The 22,586-nt window shown below is 40.0% G+C and overlaps 1 protein-coding gene across 1 annotated transcript in view; it reads right to left on the bottom strand.

The window, feature by feature from the left end:
* The window catches only part of TOX (thymocyte selection associated high mobility group box), a gene marked incomplete at its 5' end in the record, with an annotated part of 296,838 nt that overhangs the window by 136,559 nt on the left and 137,693 nt on the right, over positions 1 to 22,586 (bottom strand). Inside the window, one exon of the mRNA XM_082674743.1 lies at positions 14,305 to 14,370. Coding sequence (XP_082530869.1) covers positions 14,305 to 14,370 — 66 coding nt within the window. The remainder of the gene's footprint in view (positions 1 to 14,304; positions 14,371 to 22,586) is intronic.

The raw sequence follows: 22,586 nt of genomic DNA, 5'->3' as shown, positions 1-22,586 counted from the left end.
AAGACCTCAGAATTATATTACTGTTACTCAACCAGATTCTCCCTGATCCTAAGTTACTCACTGGTCCTAGACACAGGAGACTCTCCTTCTGTTGCTGGTGCTGGGATACGGCTCTATCCTAGAGTGGGAGGCTCTGTGAGTCCCTGTGTGTCCAGGGAGCAGAAGCCAAGAGTCATGATACGTGGGTAGAATGGGCTGTGCTTTCACGAGGCTTGGCTAACGCTGGACTATATATGAACTTCTCAGAGGCCATAAGGGGACTGTTGGAAGCATTAAAGTAGTAATTTCAAAATTATCATCCTCAAGAGACTATTTTTATGGTTCTAAATAATAGATCCAGTGACTATTTCAAGCCATTTTCTTGAAACCTTACCACTGGCATTTGCATATTTAGCTTACAAAGTGCTACATCTTCCTCCGATGAGGCGACAGATCTTGGACTGGTTGAGAGTACTTATTATGCTTCCTCAGTGACTGATAAGAAGGCCACAGAACATGCTGGAAAGACTGGAGGCTCTGGAGTCCAGCAGACAGGGCTGCTGCAGGCTCTCTGAAGCATTTATCAGTGTGGGTTCTGGGACAGGTTTCTCCTTTGAGCCTCAGTTTCAAAACCTGCTTTATGGGGTTCTTATGAGCATGAAAACAAAAACATAAGATAGGTAAAAAGCCTAATAATATATGTCTGTCACATAGAAAGTTCTTGATAAATGGCAGCTTTGGCATAGCTATGGTTATTGTTAAATGTGTTTATATATGCCATGGATTGGGTCATGTCTGAGAAAACAACTATAGACCAAATAGGAGAGGATTTAGACATCGTAATAAAGGAATTTCAGTATATTTGCCATTGATCAGACCTCATATTGAAGCAAAGTGTAGCCCTATTCATACATAATGTATTCATTTAATTGCTCCCCATAAATAGCATTTGTTTTTATTTTAATGGGATTAAATTGCAGTTTTGAAATTAAGGAATAAAAAGATAGTGGGAAATGGTGAATAGGCGAAGATGCTGGAGAGCTCAGGCAATAAGGACCTCATGTGCAGAGGGCCACAGCTCTGATTCTTCAGAGAGCTCTACTGCAGGCCGGCACCCAGGCTGATCAGTTCCTGACAGTTCCATCCTACTGACCCCGGTAAAAGGCTAATGAATGTGTGAAGCAGAATTTCAGTGTCTAAGTTTGCAACAAAAGCTATACTTGCTAACATACTGTCTTGTGTCCAAAGGGAAACTATATTCCCTGGGAGACTGCTGTCAAATTGTTGATCAGATGGTTTGTTTTGGGGACAAGAATCAAGAGTTGGGTTAGGAAAGTAACAGAAGATCCTTCCGATCTGTTTTGATTTGATCTTTTGGGAACCTTTCTAGCCTCTTGACTAAAGCCATTGTCCTTCCCCACGTCCAACCACCCCCAGCATCCCCAATTCAGTGACAAAGGAAGGAAAACGTCTCATCTGATTTCTGGACGATCTCATTCCCCTGCCTGTTTAGTGACATGCTCACATTTCTTTTTCATCATTTTGCTTTACATATTCCATGGCCTGGGTATCCTGTTTACATTATTTTCTCCTTCTGCAATCCACACTTCCTTTCACTACAGCCTGTTCTTATTTTTTATTCTTATTCTACATTATTACATCTGGAGGTGGGATGTTAATTAGGCTGATTTTTCTTTTGACTACAGAGAATTTATGTTTTTGTACTGTTTAGATAGAGTGTTAATATATGCTGACTGGGACCAAATAATGGGAAATCTCTACTGGACTTTGTCTTTTCTTCTCTTCTAAAACTCTAGTTTCTCCACCAGAAGGGCCTTGTATTTGTGGGGTTTTGTCCACATATTGCAATCATTATACAGAGTATTCAATCTTTGGTGACAAGAGGTCCCATAACTCCGAAGAATTCAAAAGCTATCATCTTGTACATATCTTTAAATTATGTGATGGCTTCATGCAATCATGCACACACTAAAAATATGGCTATGGTTATAACACTGTAAAATATGGTTCTCATATAGATCTTTATCTGAAAGATAAATAAATAGCACTGCCATCAAATTTATGTGAAATGCCTTAATTTTTAATCTATAACATAATTTCTGAAAGTTCAGGATAGAAAAATGCCCATGTTTAAACATGTTTCATCTTGTATTATTGAAAATTCTTGTTGCATAATTTAAATAACTGAATGAAAAGCAAAGTAAATTGGGTTCATTAGAAAAATAAACTTCCTCTGTATGTTTTCAGAAGTTGATCTTGAATGTAATGGTGATTTCCCTAGAAAGAGTTTAAATAACATCAACATTATCTCCAATTTCTTTTGAGAAGACCTTCAGAAATAGGTATTTTTCAGATTCTTTTGTTTCTGCATGAACAAGGTTGATAGCTTGAAACTATAATGTATTACTGTGGAAAGCTTTGGTCTGTTACATAAATCATCTTAACACTCAGCAAGAATTGTCCAACAGTGCCATTGATGTGCTCAAGCCAATGATCCTGCAAACAATTTTTTTGTCTTTCTTTACATGTTAGACAATAGCAATAAATCATCTTCATTTAAAAACACACAATGTACTAATTTTTCAAGCATCAGTTATCAAAATGCATTTTGGGTAGAACGTACCACATTTATTTTATTTGTGCTCATTAGTTTTTGTAACCTTATTAAGTAAAAGGCAATGAGAGCTTCATTTGTCATAGAAGCATTTGTTGTGTACCTACTGTGTGTAAGGCATCCCACAAAGTATGATTTGAGATACAAAGAACTATAAGAGCTTGTCATAAAGGAAGTAAATTAGAAGAGATATAAAAACTTAGGCTTCCAATAAACAGCATGTTCGATTGTCAAACTAAGTGATATCTGAGTGTAAATGAAAGAGGAATTATTTGAAGCTGGGATGATGGGGGGTGGAGAGGTTGTTATAAGCAGATTTACCCTGATAACAGGACCTGAAGATCAGACACTTCTGCTGAGATGCAGTAGGTGATGAAGGGAAGACCACAAAACTGACAAATGAGCGAGTCCAGACAGTGCAGCAAGGAGGTTCAACAGGGAGGTCAGGTCTTCAACATCTAAGAAAACTTCAAGGGCAAGATTGAGCCCACTGATCAAAAGAAACTCTGGGGTACTGAGCCCAATGCGAGCCTCTTTTGGGACTTGTTTTTATTGGATCATTGAGAACCAGGGTGCAAAGCCTCAATGAGACCAGAAAACAGGGTTAGCTTGAGGCCGCCCCAGAGAGTATCTGACACTGGGGCTGGGTTTGGGAGAGCTCTGACCTTGAGCTGGGGTTAACAGGCTGAAGCTTTCAGGATCTGTGGGTGTTAGGGCAGTGGGCCGAGCACTCTCAGATCAGGGGTGGGCAGGGCAGGGAAGTCCAGCACTCTTCTGTGTGCCATGACTGCTGCTAGGGCCACTCTCAAAAAAAAGTTTCTGGGAAACAAATAATGTGGCCCCCCCTACCCCCCAGCACAACCCAAAACCACACATGGACGATGACTAGGGAGAGCATATTAAAGTGGGGAAGCTACTTCTGAAACCCTAGTGGGGGGCCCAAGGATGTTCCGGTAATAGGTCATCGTTCTGTATTCAGTGTTTAAAGGGGATAATTAAAACATTTAAAATTTCATTGCTTAGCATAGATTTTATGTACAAATGCAGTCCATCTTTTTTAGTTTTCCAGATGTCTTCAGTTCTCACGTTGAGTTTTGAGATTCACTTCTACAATTTTTGGGGGGTTTATTTTATAAATAATACATGTTAATGAGTGAAAAAGAAGAAAATATACCTGAAAAAAAATCACTCGAATTCAACCACTCAGGAAAAAAAAAAAAAAACCTACACTATTAAAACATGTGCATTCTTTCAAGAATCTTTTCAGTCCATATTTGCTATCTTGTTTTGGGCTTTTGTTTTGTTTTTAATAAAGCTCTGATTTTGGAGCTAGAAATGCTATATGCAAATCTCATCTCATCTCTTAGCAGGTGTAGTTACTTAATTCTTCTAAACCTTAGTTCCCAAATCTGTAAAGTAGGGTTGATAACAGTATTCAATTCATTAAGGGTATATCAGGATTAATTGAGATAAATGAGATAATGATTTATATCATTATTATTATTACAAATTACATTATTATTACAAATTATTATTACAAATTATTTAAATTTGAGTAATATACTAGCTCATAAGAGCTATCAATAAATGTAAGCTATATTATTATACCATCATATAATTTAACCTGGTCACTTAAAAGGATGTGAATATTTTTCATGTCAGTAGATATCATCTATTACATTTTGCTTAAATGACGACATATTATATCATTGTGTGCATGTTCTGTAATTTATTCCAGTTTCTTATTACCAAACATTTAGGGTATTTCTAATTTTTCTCTGTTATGAACCTCACTGTGGTGAATAACCTTATGCATTTTTTTTCTTAGGATAATGTTCTAGAGTTCTATATTTATGCTCAAATGAAATTATAGAATGCTCGCTCGAGAGAAGACCTCAGAGACTACGCTCCCACTTTGTAGATGCGAAAAATGAGTAAAGAGGTTAAATGATTTGCCTGTATTCAGAGAACTAGTTGAGCAGAGGGGAAACCCATAGCATGAATACATAGAATTTTTTACATTTCATAATTGAATAAAATGCATTGGGTTTTTTTTTAATTAATTAATTTATTTTTGTCTGCATTGGGTCTTCGTTGCTGTGCGTGGGCTTTCTCTAGCTGCGATGAGCGGGGCCTACTCTTCATTGCTGTGCGCAGGCTTCTCATTGCAGTGGCTTCTCTTGCTGCGGAGCACGGGCTCTAGGTGCAGGGGCTTCAGTAGTTGTGGCACGCAGGCTCAGTATTTGTGGCTCACGGGCTCTAGAGCACAGGCTCAGTAGTTGTGGCACACGGGCTCAGCTGCTCCGCGGCATGTGGGATCTTCCTGGACCAGGGCTCGAACCCATGTCCCCTGCATTGGCAGGTGGATTCTTAACCACTGCGCCACCAGGGAAGCCCAATGCATTTGGGGGTTTTTTTTGTTTGTTTTGTTTGTTTTTTTGTTTTTTGTTTTTGCAGTACGCAGGCCTCTCACCGTTGTGCTCTCTCTCGTTGCGGAGCACAGGCTCCGGACACGCAGGCTCAGCGGCCATGGCTCACGGGCCCAGCCGCTCCGTGGCATGTGGGATCTTCCTGGACCGGAGCACGAACCCGTGTCCCCTGCATCGGCAGGCGGACTCTCAACCACTGCGCCACCAGGGAAGCCCGCATTTGGGTTTTAATATACTATTTTAAAGCATGTACGGCCTTTGAGCTTTAATAAAATTTTCTTTTTTAAGAAACCTGTGCTAAATTGATTTTTGCTTATGGTCAGATTCTTTTTGCTAAATCATATATAGGCAGCCAGCATGGAATTAAGCATTCAGTGTTGGCCTATTTTTATATGTACATATTTTTATGTAAACTTTAAAATACACACTATATGTGTTTATGGCCATTCTTTTCATTTTTTCCCATTGTACAGAAATCAGTAAATGTTGCATATGTAAACCCACATTCTTCATGAAAAAGCCAGATTAGCAGAGGAGCTAAACAGATGGCCTCTGCTCTTGGTCTGGCTCCTCCCACAATCAAGAGGGCCAGAGAAAGGAAAGATCATCATTCTCCAACAGGCAATTCCCACTGTTTGGATCTTTTACCAGGAAGCAATTGCAGTTGGATCCCTAGGTATCCGAGGACCATCTCGCTTTCTACGTCTTCACTACCAAGAAAGCTTATGCTGAAGCGGAGCTGAAGATAGGGGCAAGGGGAAAAAAAGATGAACAATTGGAGATAATTTCCTGAGTTTAAAAAAGATAGAATTCCTCCTCCTTCGGTTTCCCAGGAGCAGGATCCCTGAGAAAGCAGTGGAAGCGGTGCGACGTCTGTGATGCAAAGACCTCCTATACTTTGTTTATCTTTTGGTGGAGAAAAGGAAAAACGACAAGAAGGGGAAGAGTCCTGGACCCAGACAAGGAAAGCAATGAAAATACAGAGGAAAAGGGAACAGCTATGGAGGCAAAGGTTTGGAAAAGGCTGGAAAAGATGGGAAAGAAGGAATCACCACTTTGGATAAAAGAAGCCAGGGACTGCAAATAAACACCTCACCTCTGCACAGCTTATATGTGTGTTTGAACAAATATGAAATTGCTGCTTTGGTAGGGAAGAGATGGTCAAATATTTGGTTCAACCTGCTGTTTTTCAGAGTATTCCCACGCACGGTAACACATGCAGTTATCTGAATACTAACGAGGTCTGAGGTTAGCACATCAACATTTTGACCTTAAAGTTCTAAAATACAGTGAGGCCTTGCTGCCCATGGATGGAGTCTGACTTGGGCATTAGGCCTTTCCGGGCCAGGAACTTAGCTGGGATATGTACTATCTTTTTGATGTTTGGCCAGTCCCTCTATCATTATCATCCTCCAAGAATTGTTGTAAGGATTAAATGAGATAATGAGTGCAAGGCCTTTGCTTAGTTCCTTACAGACACAGGTAGCTGCCAACTGACAGCTGTTATTATTATGGATCGACTTCATTCTTTACCAAGGAGGTAGGGGAGTGCTAACCTAAACTTCCAGCCAAGCAGAAGCTTCCTACTAAAACTTACCATCGTCTTGGCAAGCAAGACATTTAACTGAAGTCAGAGCATAAGAAATAAACAGCTCAGTGCTCACAGTACAGGTGAGTTCAGGCTTCCCTGAAGGCAATTTCCGTACAGGGCGCTGGCCCTGCTCTATCCCTGCCCCCAGCTCCCCCTCCTCCATGGCCACTCTGGTGTGTGAGTTCAGAAAATAACTACTCACAATGGGCTTAGCTATTCTTGAATGCAGGACTTCTCCTGAAATGCTAGGAGGCCCAGTCACATCCAAGGAAGGCTTCATTACTGGTCTCAAATCATGACCCTCAGAGCCCTCCTGAGTTTCAGACCAGGATGTTCTATTTGAAAGATCTGATGCCAAAACCAAGAAGTCACTTGTTTGACTTTGCTTGCGACAGGATCAGTGATCATAACTTACAAAGAGGAAGGAGTGTATGGAGAGCATTTTCCAAGATAGCCACCAATCACTCTCAGATCATTAGGATTATAGTTAGAAATTTTTATGTCCAAACTGCGAAGTAACATAGATCCGAAAAAACACAGGAGAAAGAAAGAAAATGTGGGATAAAGATGAAACTGAAACTCTGTGTTTCTGGGAAGTCCAGCTAAGTCTGCTCTAAAACCAAGGAACTGAAACTGCAAAGGGAAACTTGACACTTTTTTAAAGGTGTTTGGGTGGCAGGTGAGGATATGAAGAAGGTGGTCTCAGAAGATATAGGGATGGGTGGAAAAACAGCTTTTCTAAGCCTCAGTGTTCTTTTACTAAAAATGGGCAAAGTCGCTTCTACTTGACATACGGGCATAATGACATTTTAGTGTTTGTTTGGAACAATCTTAAAGTGTCTTGGAAGTAGAGTTGGCATGGACAGATAACATCATTCAACATATTGCTATTCTTAACTTGAATATCATACCTATTTTTTAGACATCCTTTAGTGACAGGTTTATTATGAGTGATAGAAAAAAAAACTAACACATATATATATATATTGCAAAATTTAACAGGAAGGATCATTTAGTTTTTCATCACTGCTCATGTGCTAAAGAAAAACAGCTGCAAAAAAATACGATTCTGAACAAGCTAAAGGGCTGTTTTCAAAACGTATCAAAATCAACTGTATAACTGGCCAGGCTGTGTGTTAGAGTCACAGCACCTCTTGCTGGTGCCTAAATGTCTTGGTGTCACTTGACAGCTGTTCACTGAGCAAACCATCCTTCACATGGAGCTCGATGCTTTTGGAGAATCTGTTTTTGTTACACATGCTATTCCATACAGATAGTTTCATAATTTTTATCACTGAAATGCATTTGCCTAATGCTTGAAAAAACATACTATTAGACAATTATCATAAAATTCTCAAGCATACTCAGCAACAAACATTTATTTTCTGAAATAAAAAATGAGTCTTGCATTCACAAATCCCACAGCTTGGAAATGTATATGATACACAACATTTAACCTGTCAGCAGCCTCATTAGTGTCAATGAGTAGGAACTGGCAATCAGTAGATGGTGTGCTCTACATGTGTTTGTGTTTTAAAATGTTCCCAAAATAGCTCTGCTAGAGAAGTTGATATAAAACACTTCTACTGGACAAATGAATTTCAGTTTAGATTTTACTGTCTACTTAAAATTTTTTTGAGGAATTCTGTTTCTCATGTAACTGATCATTTATAGGTTAGAGTCGATACCCAACTAATAATAATAATAATAAAGACTGGGTGGGTAAAAAATCATCTAAATTTCAACCATACCAAAATGTAAATGATCAAGAAAATCTGCAGAAAGACTAATGTGTGCTTGACTATCAAGAGCCCTAAGATATATATTTGCATGGCGCCGGTATTCAGTATCCATACAGCTATTAAGACATTTTTATAAACTGTATGAAATATGTGAGCTATTTCAAGATATAATTCTGAAAAACAGATTTCCATGTAAGAAGCCAATTTAGGAAGAAAACAACATAAACAATAGTAACTTGTGTGCTCGAGTGAAGTATCTTTTTAATTTTGAGTAATGAAGATGTCAAGCCAAACGCTAGAGTAGTTTAACTTAATTAGGTGGCCTATTTTTCCAGGCAGCCTTTCATTTCCCATTGAAAACTCAGCTTGTATGCAAGGCAAAAGAGCAATTTTGTCTGTAATGAATACCTCCGGGACTGCGCAGAGTAATCATTTGAACGTTACACTGAAGACTGGTTTGAGTAACTAGTTTGGGCTTGTTAAGATGTCAGACTTTGCTGGACTAACTAGATTACTCAAAGCCTGGCAGTTTTGCTATTTTATTGGGTGAATGGTCAAAAAGTCAAGCTGACCTTACTCCCGAAATTTCTGCCAAAAGGAACCAATCTAAAAGTAATTGGTCTAATTTATAGTTCAAATTTATGTCATGATCATGGAAATTTTATGGCCTAAGTCAAGAGATGTTTTTTCCAAAGTGCTCTTAAAAAATATTATACTTTCCAGGCCCTGTTGTCATACCTCATTTATTTTCTATCTAACCCTGAGAATTTTCTCATTAGGAAAACATGTAACTAAAAATACAGATATAGCTATTAATATGTTTGCAAACCTCAAAATATTACAATTCTAACAGTAGATTTAAGAGAGCACTGCACAAACACACCATTGTAAAGCAATTATACCCCAATAAAGATGTTAAAAAAAAAAAGAGAACACTGCACAAAAAAGAACTTGGAAAGTCCTATTGGTTCTGCTGCCATTATATTGCATATGACAAATAGCAATCCGATATTATTGTAAGAATAAATGCCTGTTATTATCTAGTCTATTATCACATTAGTTCTCTGAGTCTTGGACTTGAAATAATTCTCTGAGGAGACAGAAGTGCTGGTGTCTTTTGTTAATGTGCAAGGTGCTGACACCCAGGAGGAGGGGTGCTCCTGGAATGGAATGGGCATGGCCAGATTTGCTAAATGTCTGCACAGGAGGGCTGAAAACCATCGCAAGTAGAAAACTCAAAGAGTTAAGGTGATTGAAACATGTACACAAAATAATGCTGCACACTTCCAACGTGTCGGGCATCATCTAAGCACAGGAGATCCAGAGAGAAAGAAGGGCGAGTCCTACCACAGTCAGGTGGGCAGGCTACATGCCACAGCAGGGCAGATGTGTGCCTCGGTAACTCCAACCAGATGCTGGAGAGGCACGGAGGTGTGTAAGGAAGGAAGGAACATGGATCGTTCAGCAACAGCAAGAGGAGAGAAGGAAAGATGGAAATGAGGTAAGATGAGCTGACTTAATGAGAACCTTTGAGGTCCAGAGCTCAGGCAGCAATTACACAGAAGGAAAAGAGGAGACAGATTCAGCAGTGATGCAGAGAAGTAGAGTCAGAACTACCTGGGATCAACTCAGGGCTGAGAGTGTAAGGGAGACTCTTCAAGTTTCTGTCTTGGGTGACGGGGCTGGGGGTGGTGTTAACTCTCACGACTATAGGCAATATAGGAAAAAAAGAAGTTTGGGGTGAGGGAGTGGGCTGGAGGTGATGAATTTCAGTTTGACAAATGTATATGTTGAGTCTGAGCTGCTGTTAGGGACAGGTGCCCAGGGAGGTTAGAAATCAAACCTGAAACTCACATGAGAGCTGCCCTAGATGGCGCTCTTCAACTTTTCCATTCAAGATGGATGGTACAAAATGCACGTTAGATGCTTAGTTGTAAGATTGTAAGTTGTTAGATGTAAGTTGTAAGGAAAAAATAATATTGCTTTATTTTATCATAGTTATTTTTAATCTTGAAATTTGAGGAACCAGGTAAGAGAGACAATTCCAGTGCAGGAAGAAAAAAGAAGCAGAGAGAGCTGATCACAACCTGAAAATAATCTAAAACAGGATCTTAGGTCAGGACATTTAATACTTAGGGTTTACTATGATGAGCAGAATTAACAACAAAAATTAGTTCAAGCTTAAAGGATAACTGTTCATGGAAGGAAGGAGGATGGAAGGAAAATACGAAGAAGGGGAGAAGGAATGAAGGAAGCAGGGAAATAAAGAGGGAAAACAAGCAGAAAGAAATGGTTTATTGGAGTCAAGGCCAAGGTCAAGGAGGAAGTGATTTATTAAAAAACATGGTTCAATCAAGTGATCAAATCTTCTCCATGATCTGACACCAGAAAAATCTTCTGATTTTCCCTGTCAGGTGATTATTTCTTGTGTGTGTGTGTGTGTGTGTGTGTATATATATATATATATATATACACACACACACACACACACACACACACACACACACACACATTAAAAAAAAAACAGTCCTTCTCAATCTTTTCCACACAGTTCCTGAACTGAGACACAGGTGAGAAGTGAAGAGTTCCTATGTCCACGGAACTGGTAAAGAATGTTGCCAGTGTGGGTGGAAAGCATGGAATGAATAGGTAGTCGTGGAAAATGATATTTTTGTAACTTCCATAGAAGAAAAAGAATGAGGAAAAGAAAACGGAAAAAATAAGTAAATAAATAGATAAATGACCTTGGTGCCATAGAAAGTTCCTGTCAAGAGAACCGGACTCCTGTTTCCTTTGATGTACTTGGTTCAAATGAACATTTATGTCTTGAGCATAATCAATCACATATAAGGAATTACAGAAGGTACTAGAATTGTAAGGGCTGGAGAAAGGAGCTTGAGTTTTTCAGGGAAAGAGAAGGATTGATCCCCAGCATGAGTGGGCCTGGGCTATTCTGGAGAAGGGGCAGGGCTCTGGTGGGCAGCCCAATCCCCTTCCACCTCCTTGTTGTGTCCTTCGGCATGTTGGTCAATCAAACATGACACGTTAAGAATGACAAAGGAGTGTGTGATGGCCAGTGGCCCCTCCTCATGTCTGGCTTCCCTTCCATTAGCCACTCACATTTTCCCCCAAACTCTACAGAAGGGAACCTGCAAGTTCATGAGGTATCAAGCAACATGGGCCCCCTTAGCCAGGGTCTAGAAACCCACAAAGAAATCTTGCATTGCATGGTTCAAACGCTACCCAGAGTAAGAAAAAGCTAAATGGTGTCTAAAGCACTGAGTGGCCAGCACACTTAGGGCTATTATAGGAGAAAACAGTCAATATTCTAAGAACGAAGCCGGGAGAAGTGGAAATGTCATGGGTTTTTATTGCATACTTATCAGGCTTATTATAGGGTGGTATATTTGATGTAAAAGCTGCCTATCGATTACAAAATTATATGCAAAAAAATTTAAGGATTTGTATACACTAGCTTAAGAGGTATAGAATTCACGTAGTAGATAGTGCCAGAGAGCCCTCTGGGACTGTCTAAAAGAATATCATTAATTTTTACAGTGTCCTTCCATTTCTGGAGCCATTCCAGCACTGGCTTTCTATAAAAATCATTTCAAGTTTAGAATCATGCTATTTGCCTGCAGCAACGTCACAGGAGCAGTAGTGTGCCATATGCTACTACTTAGCAACTTAGTCTGTTGAGTCCCAAAGCATGTACTGATTTGACAATTGAACAGGAATTAAAATTGTTGAGAGATACTAAGAGGCAAGTTGTCTTGGATTACTCGACTATGCAGATGTTTGATGTTATGTAGGAAAAAGAACAAAGCTATTTTTTTTCCTGCAGGATGACTAAAATCTTATTTATAGTTGCCGAAAGGGGTAAATTGATTAAAATTCCCAAAAGAATACCAGGTAATGAATTCTTGAATATACCATATTACAGTAAACAAAAGGAATGTCAAGTGTAAAATTTAGCTAAGGCCATTCAACTTACGTAATTTGTGAAGCTTATTCTCTGCCAGAGTGTGTATTATTTTACATTAGTGGAATTTTTGAAATAGCACATTCTAAAAACATTTTCATATGTGCTGCATTATTAAAAAACAGTTTGCTTCAGGCACACAAACCGGCTATATCTTTACAAAGCACATAAAGTATCTGGAGCTCTTTACTCCTTCATGAATTATCACTGGCATTTAAAACATTCTTGGTAACTCTTGACTTAAATATTAAGAAAAATAATGCTAGTTGTTTGATTTTAGTCAGGGTTTAATATTATTCATTGTACTTGAATTTAAAAATCTAAGTTGTTATAATGTATATGCTTTGAATTTCCCATCCTTTATCCAAAAGTCTTCAAGGCGGACATAATGATTCTCTGAAAGGGAGCAGCTGCTTTATAACAGCAATCATTTATTGAGTTTGTGTTTCTACTGTTTCAAACAAATTCAATTAGCCCTTACACTTCAAAACCCTAAAGGCAACAAAGAGATGATACCAGGTTGCTTTAATCTAATAGTAATACTAAACTTGTCAGTACAGTTTTGGGATTGATGGTTGGAAGAAAATTAATAGTAACATTTTTCATTTTTTAATCAAACAGTCCTACTCAGAACTACCTATGGATCCTGCCGGCTACTTAGCTGAATGAATTCAGTTAAGTAAAAATTCTAAACGCAAAGCCCAGCCTTCCAAAGGTATTCTGAGAGTGATCGACTCAGTTGAATGGAAGGAAATGTAGTCCGGATCTTTGAACTTAATGATGACCTTCTCATCTGAACAATACAGTATAGTTTCCAGAATGTCTGCCAGAGAAGGCAGTGATCATAATGACTTCTAAACGCAAAGTTCATGGAGAGGCAGGCCTGCCTCTGTTTTGAGTTAAGCCTGAGACATTTTGTTCTTAGAGAAATTTCAAAGCCCCATAAAGTGCACCCCTGACACATACATTAGATTTAATTCACTGACAAGCACCATGAAGAAAAATCGTTCTATTTTTGTTCCCTATTCCCCCACCCTTCCCAGTTATCAAATCTATTTGGGCGGATATGAAAACAACTGTTTTCAATGTTTGAGTTTATGCTATAGTTACTGACACATGAAACTCCAAGTTACCACGGTTATACTCTTCCAGAAAAAAATATGTGCAAGTCCACACAATGCTCCTGTAAACTCTCCCTCACTTTCATTTATTCATTTATTTGTTTTTGCTTACAAGGTTCTTACATACCATGTTATAGTGGCCCCCTAGGGCAGTTACCACTTTGCTTCAAACACCCTCTGTGGATCAAGGGGCCTGGTCTTAAGTATCTAAAAATAAATAGCCAAGCCTTCACGTCTATAAATGTAACCATTTACATTTTCATTGGACTTCTGTTGTCACTTCTCATGATTAAACACCTTGTCAACCATTCCCAGGGAAATGGATACAAACGTGCCCTTCAAAGGTTTCCCATCATATCGCGGATTTTGGCTTGAAAACAGACATAGAGCACTTTCTGGCCCTGCGATTCTGGAGATCAATGGAACATTTTATTGAAAACTGCCCCAATAATTGATCATTAAAGCTATTTGCGACATGTGTAGCCTATGATAATTAACTCATCTATAGTCAGAAGCTCAAATAACCTGCACCTGTAAAGACTTTATTTCCTAAAGGTAAAACAACTGTTTAGGAAAGATCATGCTGGCAAAACAGCTGCTTGCCGTCCTGGAGAGGAAACAAGGTATTATCTTTCAACAAATGCCAACTCTGGTGTTTTATCAGCTCGATCTCATTAACTGAAAACAAGGCTTGAATGCTTTGTTTATAAATTATGATTATTCCTGATTGCGGCAGCTACTGATAGTGCTACTCATTTGCAATGCAACTCTTTGAATTTGTTTAATTACAATTTGAAACAAGGCAGAGAAGATTAATTAACCCACCTGGCTGGCTGGCACATAGTCCTGGCTCGGCTCTGTCATGCTCATATACATGTTCTCACCGTCAAACTGCGAATGAAATAATAGTAAACATTCAGCAATCTTGACTGTGTGCATGTTTGTTTTGTTTGTTTTGTTTTTTTCCACCATCAAACTGGAAAACAGTAGCCATAAAAAAAAAATACTGTGGTTGGAAATACGCAAAATCTGTCACAGCAAGAGAGCCACATCTATTCTTTGATGTTTCTGTTGTCATTTTCCTGACCCTGGATGTCAGTGATTTGGAGTAATTAGTGCTCTAGTAATTACAGCAAGCAAGCAAGAAATGAATGGTTTCCTTTCATCTGCAATCTGTTTTAAAACAAAATGGCTCATTTTGCGTACCACGTATATACGTATTGCAGTTCGGTTGTAATGAAGTACTAAGTGGATGGCATGATTTCTGAAAGAAAAGGATAATGGAAAATACACTGAGGCACAGCTCAATGCATTCTGAGTTTGGCTCTCAAAAATGAAAAAGTGCAGAGTCTTCATAATAGACTGAAATTGGCTTCATCACAATAGCCTTATGATTAAAGAATTTTATAACAATATTTGAAAAGAGCACGTGCCACTACAAGCATGCTAAGAATGATAATAATAATGGATAACAATAAAAATATACAGGCTCGATGATTAAATTTTCCTCTCCGAAGTTTTTCAAAGACACAGAATTAATGTAAGTATTACAAATGCATAGAAATCCGTATAGGAATTTAAAAATTAGGAACAAGATGGGAGGAGAAAATTCCTGGGGGCAGTTCGAGTGCAGAGCTGTGGAAGAGTTCAAACAACAACAACAGCATACTTTTCATTATTCGGGTTTCTGAAAGCAGTAATCACTCCATTCAAACTTAATCCTCAGCTATCTTTAGTCACTAGATAAACGGGCAAAGCATTTCCCTTTTAGTTAAAAGAAGAATTTTCCCAAGGAAATAATCAAATGGACTAATACAGCCAGCTTCAAAGAGCTGAGTCTGAATGTTCTTTCATTGCAGACTAGTTTCAGACACGGGAACTTGAAAATCTGAGAAGTTATTTTTCAAGACACAACAGTGTTCCTGATGGAGATACACGCGCACAGTTCTGTGGATGGACTTTTACGCCACCGGAAAACCGTGTTATAGACATGGCATAAGAGGCCCTGCGAACGCTGGGGACACACCACACCTTCGGAACTGGCTCTGAACTACAGTCAGCAGCAGTCAGTGCCCTGAAGAGTCGCATAAACGTGAGCTGCACAAGTAAAGACCTCCCTAAGGACACTGAAGCACTCATCAAGTTCAAAGAACCAAAGGATTTCCTCACACATCATCCCGCAAATGTATTTCATGTTTTGTGAACAGACTTACCTAAACAGATCTGAAGTCACTCATTGAAAGATGTGGTTGTTTGGACAGATCAGAAATAGCACACCCAGAAAAGAACAGCTGGACAGTTTGGTTGCTCTGTCATCTGGCATAGGAGCCCTGAGTCCGAGTGACTTACCCAAGGTTGGTTTTCCATCAGTCAGGTGAATGCCTTCAGCCCAAAGGTAGTCTAGCCCCAATCGATCCGCCTGTTACTCCTACCGGCTCAAAACCTAACAAAGAGCATCATTTAGCATTTCTCCACCGCCACCCACTGTTGGTTTGTTTATAAATGTTTTTAATGTTAAGATGCCAAAGAACCATTTAAAATATGGACAGTTTCTCTGACTGTGGCAAACTAAACTGAAGTAGTGAAGTGAATCAAATACTCCACTGCCTGTGCATATTCTATAAATGTGTTACTTTCTATTTCATCTTCTCTTACTCATTTTCTAAATCTGGTGTCATTCTCAAGCCAACTAAAGCTTTGAAGTTTTGGTTTTAGTCTATCCAAAGTGTATGCTAATTGAATACATGCAATGTTACTGCTCCTAAGGACTCTTTCCTCAAAAAGTATCAGCGCTTAAGTAATATTGAGCCAAGGCTGAAACAGCATTTTAAATAAAAGATATGTGGCTACAAGAAAAACCATTTTTTTGAGTATATTCTATGTGCCTGTAACCTACCTGTATCTTTACATGTATTAACTGATTTAATTTTCACAACAACAAAGAGTTAAAGTATTATTATTACCTACAAAGGCACAGAGAATCAAAGCTAGAGGCTCGAAATTACACAGCTAGTAAAAGGCAGGGCTGGGATTCAAACCCAGGAAACCTGACTTTCTAGCACATGCATGCAATCCCCATAACAAATATAAATATATTCTGAATCATAATGATGAGTAAGCCATAAATTCTGAAAATGTCAATATATTATCAAAGCAGAGTGATGACAGTATCTCAATGATGTTGAGATACTGTACAGAATTTCTATGGTATTGTGAGGCTTTCAAAAAAAAACAAGAGTCCCAGTGACCTGGCAATTTAGTAATCAGGCTGGCAGAATGTTCCTGGATGCTTTATAATTAAGTCTTAAAACACAGGGAGGTGGTTTGACAGTTAATTTTTTGTTTGTTTGTTTGCTTGTTTTGCGGTACGCGGGCCTCTCACTGTTGTGGCCTCTCCCGTTGCGGAGCACAGGCTCCGGACGCGCAGGCTCAGCGGCCACGGCTCACGGGCCCAGCTGCTCCGCGGCATGTGGGATCTTCCCGGACCGGGGCACGAACCCGTGTCCCCTGCATCGGCAGGCGGACTCTCAACCACTGCGCCACCAGGGAAGTCCTGACAGTTAATTTTATGTGTCAATTTAGCTGGGCCACAGGTGTCCAGATATTTGGAAAAATATTCTGGGTGTGTCTGTGAGGGTGTTTTGGGACAAAACTAACATTCAAATTGGTAAAATGAATAAAGCAGATTGCCCTCCCTGCTGTGGATGGGCCTCATCCCATCAGTTGAAGGTCTGAATAGAACAAAAAGGCTGACTTTCCTGAGAGTGAAAAGGAACTCCTCCTGCCTGACTGCTTGACCTGGGACACCAGTCTTCCTGCCTTCAGACTCCAACTGAAACATCAGCTCTTCTTGGGTCTCAAGCCTGCCAGCTTTTGGACAGGAACTATACCATTTGTTATTGTTTGAATATTGTTTTTTATGAAGAAAAAACAAACAACTCCTGGGTCTCCAGCTTCCCAAGTACAGATCTTGGGACTTCTCAGCCTCTATAATCATATGAGCCAATTCCTATAAGAAATCCTCCCCTCTTTCCACCCCCCTCCTTCTCCCCATGCCTCTGTCTATATATATATATATATATATATATATATATATATATATATATATATATATATATATATCTCAGTATATCTCTGTCTATATATATCTGTTGGTTCCATTTCTCTGGTGAACTCTATACAGGTGGCTTCTTCTATTACTATCAAGATATTCACAACTCCTCTGAAAGTTTATCTCTGGAGGAGCTGAAATGTAGAGACACATAAAGAGATGACCTCTATCTTACACTACTGCCTGCTTTCTAGGGGAGCGGAAGCCACAGTGATTTTGCTGTGAGAGTCTCTGGCCTCACCATGCCCACTTCCTGTGCCCCGGTCCATGTCACATACATCTGCACCTCTTCGTCCAGACTGCCTTCCTTCCCTTTTACTTGTTAAAATGTTTCTTACACCCCTCAGTTCCCTTTAGTCAGGGCTGTCTCTAGCCTCTGGGCACCCTGTGGTAGTTTTCTGGTTCCAGGCAGGTTTTGTTGCCAGGGGACTAACTCCATGGGGCTGTGAGCTACAAGACAGTACACATCTTGGTTATCTTTAGTGTCTTTATAGCTTAGGGCTGGCATATAAGAAGTCCTCAGGCAATGTCTAATTAACAAAAGTTAAACTATATTTGCTTGGTTAAATAGATCATCTTCCTAGAGAAGGCAATGACTTGAGAGGAGGAAGAATATTCAGCTTTTAGAGAATGGTTTGAAGGCTTCTGAAAGGGGAAAATTCATAGTCTTACAGTGGATTAAAACTGGAGCAGAATTAAAATAGGAGCAGAAGCTCTTACGAAGAAAAAAAAAATGTACAGAAATAACCAGGAGACCAATACTTAAATGCTGGAAACTGTCCTTCCTCAAGATTTTTATTCAATGAAAAAACATGTAGATTGACCAAGAATCAAGAGATCTGGCTATAAATTAACTTATGGCCTCTTTTTGAAGAATTTTGAGTTGCCAAACAAAGATAACTGTATGTCAGAACAATCTTGGTCATTCCCCCTGTGTTTGGACAAAGTCTTGAGCCCGGGGAGAAAAATAAGCCAAGATCCCAGTGCCCCAGCCCCACCCTCTCAACCACAGACTGCTTTCAGGTTAATGTCATCCTTGTACTTTTTACAGCTCCACCCAACCACACCCCGGTCCAGGAGCTGGTTCCAGGGATCCCAACAGGCCGTGTGCTGACGCAACGTTCTTAGAATGCATCCTGTGGCTTGGGTTTATGTCTCGTTGCCATCTGAAGTTGAATTACAGTGCACAGAGTCCTAGAATTTCGGTCTTGGGAAGGTCCCCTGAAGGCATCATATCTGAACCCCTCATGTTATGACTGAAGAAACAGACTTTTTACTGGTCATGCAGTACATCTGGGTGTAGAATCAAGGTCTAGATTCCTAGTAGAAGAGCTTTCCACTATGACACACTGCATCACCCATCTACCCCATCACCCATAAAAAGTGAGGGGGCAGACTCTACGGCTACTGTCTTATACTCCATCGCAAATAATAAGTGAGGGGTCAGATCTCCGATGGTCTGTGTGGGGCTTGTTTGCCTACCCCACAGTCTGGAAGGCACAGTATTTGCGTTATTACACTAATGACCCCAGTTCACTTCATCTGGACCACATATTAGATGAACCTTATTCATAACTGTTGTAATAACATGATTTTATTAAAAATAACTAACTTCATTTCCTTACTCCTTACGTTTGTCACAGTTATTCTTAGAAGTCAGCTAAATTTAGGCATTATAACTTTTCAAAATATATCTAAGCAACCTAGGACTTAAAATTTCCATGTATTCTCAATTTAAAACCTGAAGCAAAGTTTGAAGGAATAAACAGGCTGACTTATTTAAATCTAAATGTAAATGGCATCAACTCAGGATTAGCCCTTCTGACCAAGTGCGTTATACTCTTTCTCGTGTTTTGATTTCAAAGCACCAGGGGATGCAATCACATAAAAAGTCATTTATAATCTTCTACTACAGTTTTTAAAAATTGTTTTCAGAGGATATTAACCAAACCCATAATCCCAAAGAGCTTTTCAAACTAGGTAGTTATTATTTCTTCTATTTAAAAACTGAAAGCAGACATCCAACACTGTCTGAACATAGTGAACGAAGAGCAGAAATGAGCAGTATTAGGCTCCCAAAACCACTAACACAAGAAAAATCAAAGATAGAATGTGAAGTATAAAGCAATCATTGGCACTGCTATAGGAAATGGGATCTATTTAGGGAAACCATTAGAAGAAAACCAGAAAACTGCTGCTGGGGGAGGATGGGGGGACCCCATGGGATTCATGAAACAGTACCACATTGTATCTCCTGTAAAAGCGAAAACCTTACATTTCTGGGTGTTCTCTGAAGGAATATTGGATACTCTTGTTTTTTTTTTTTAAAGGAGCTAAAAATGGAAATGTTTATAACAGAGAGTTAATTTGATATTTCTTAGAAGATAATAAATCATTATAAGACAGGGTAATATCGTCAAAGTAAAATGTCCATTTTTTACTGCTTGGCTCAATGTAAGATTAAAAGTCACTTTTTTTTTTTTGGTAATGAAAGAAATTGCGTAAGTTTGGTCGATGAAAGCAAAGACTTTTGCTGTTTCATGTAGAGCAAAGCATTTTAAAAGCTATAGCATAATGTGAAGGGTGAGCACAGCTGTCACCACTGTTCACACGCAGAGTAATGTGTAGCCAATAAAAATAGAGCAAGGTGAGCTCCTAGCTTACTACGCATCCTCCATTCTCCAGGAACAAGGTGAGGAGACACTGGAGAGGGAGTATGTGTTTATTTATCTTCCAGCTCCAAGGCTGACTGTGGAAATGTGAGATGGTCTAAGGCAGTCCGCCTCCATGCTGCGCCAGGCTGAAAGAAACGTACTGAGCACTGGGGCTGGGAAAGCGGCTCGCATGCACTGAAAGGAGACCAGGGAGCACAGCCCATCAACACCCAGAGAAAAGGAAACAACTGCTGTTGGTGCTTTGAATGGATGTACATTACAACCTGGGGGCACACAGAGCTGAACCAGGAAACAGAAACCCCTCTCGGTCGGCTCCTGTCACTTGAACTTGAGTGGTAAACACTCTGCTGCAGATCTGAATGGCATGGAGAGGAAATATGATCTGGGCACAGAGTGGCTGCTTGAACACTTGGCCTCTGGAGGAGGAGAGAGAGAAAATATCATCCCACTTGGCTATAGTGTCCCAAGTAGAACACTATACCCACCGCTTAGAATCTAGGCTCCATTTGGGAACTGAATTTATATTCTCATCTTTGTCCTAGTGATATGTTTATCTGGGGAAGAACTGTATATCATGCTTCTGTTGTTAACTTTAATAACTGACATTTTCAGCAACAGTGCTATGCATTTACCTTGATCCCGTCCTCATAAACGCTGTCTTATACCAAGGCCCAATGGCATGCCTCGTACGGTAGCAGCAGTCCCCCTCTGCTGTTAAGGGTACAGCTACAGTGAAATGTGTGTTTGCTTTTTTAAACAACACACCAAACTTATTAACTCAAATGCACTCTGTATTAGTTTAAGTAGTCACACCTGATGGCTCCACACTTAAGATAATGATGCCATAATGGTTCAAACGAGTTCTAACCTTTGCAGGCACTTTCTAACCACGTTAAACATATTAAGCCACTTAATTTTTATAACAGTCTTGTAATATGGTGACAACTGTTACTCCCATCTTACAGATGACAAAACTGAGATACAAAGGAGTTAAGTAACCTGGCTGTGATGGATCCAATCACATATTCCCCAGGTCTGCTCAGCCTGCTTGACCCTCAGGCCTTGGCCGCTGGCCTTTAATTCCACAGTTCTCATGGTGATAAAGTCGCCAGACCCACCATTCCTGCTGCCACCACAGGTACAGTCAGAGGTGCCCCAAGCCCACACCAACTGACATCAAGAGGCTCTGCCCCTGGGCCAGGGCCGAAGAGGTTCTGCCTTGCTGAGTCTGTGCAGAAGGGCTGGTAACAGACCCTGAGAGCGTGGGGGAAGTATGGCTGGGTGGAGAGGACTGGCTCCCGGCGGTCCCTGCGGCCTTTGTAGAGAAGTCCCCTGTGCCCCACAAGCAGCGGTGACTGGCTGCAAAGCTACGGCAAGCCTGGAAACACGCGCCTCGTGTTCCGTTCTCCCTGCTTCCCTGCCATGGTCCCCCTTGCTCTGGACTCCCTGGGCCAGCTCTCCTGGCATTAACATGCGAGCTTACGGCAAGCCTGGAAACACGCGCCTCGTGTTCCGTTCTCCCTGCTTCCCTGCCGTGGTCCCCCTTGCTCTGGATTCCCTGGGCCAGCTCTCCTGGCATTAACATTCGAGCTTTCACCACCGGCTCTGCTTTCTGGGGCACCTGGACCAAGACAATGCCCAGTGAGTGGCCCAAGGTTAGTACGTGACAGCTCTTAACTGCAATGCTACATTTCATGCCGTCTTTATTCTGCTTCTATTATTGAGTCATTAGCTCTATTTTAAATGCCAATGCAGAGACAGAAACAAATTTATGAAACAGTAATCAACAGAACTAAGACTTTCCAATACCATGAAAATATCACTCCATTTACTAAAAGCCCTCCACATGGTGTCTGATATCAGAAAATCAGGAGCAATGATTTCTGATTCCATGTAGGAGTTTTGCTTTTGAAATGAATTTCCAAGTAATTTCTGAATTTCTATAAAGCAAAAAGCTGTAAAACTATATACTGTGTAGTTGAAACTCAGTGTAGTTTCAAATGATTGTTTCAGAACATTCCCCTGATGTATCACGTTTTAGACAAGTTTTTCTGAATCCATCTACTAAGAGAACAATTTGAGAAGTACATTCAAGCTTGCTGGCAATCCTTACCTAAGCGCACCATTTCCACATCACATCAGCTCTCACCTCATTTACCACAGTATCTAAATCCTGCATGGACGTGGAATGAAAAGTATGAAAGTCATTATTTTGGGGGGGGGTTGGCTCTTTTATTTCTGGTATTCCTTTGAAAGCACGGTGAACATTTTCCAGTATCTGACACCTGACACATAGAGAAAAAGGTGAGAATATTTTTCGC

The sequence above is a fragment of the Grampus griseus genome (assembly GCF_964374135.1).
Source record: "Grampus griseus genome assembly, chromosome: 17".
NCBI lineage: Eukaryota > Metazoa > Chordata > Mammalia > Artiodactyla > Delphinidae > Grampus > Grampus griseus.
The sequence above is the reverse complement of the archived record's forward strand: the minus strand, read 5'-3'. Positions and strand labels throughout refer to the sequence as shown.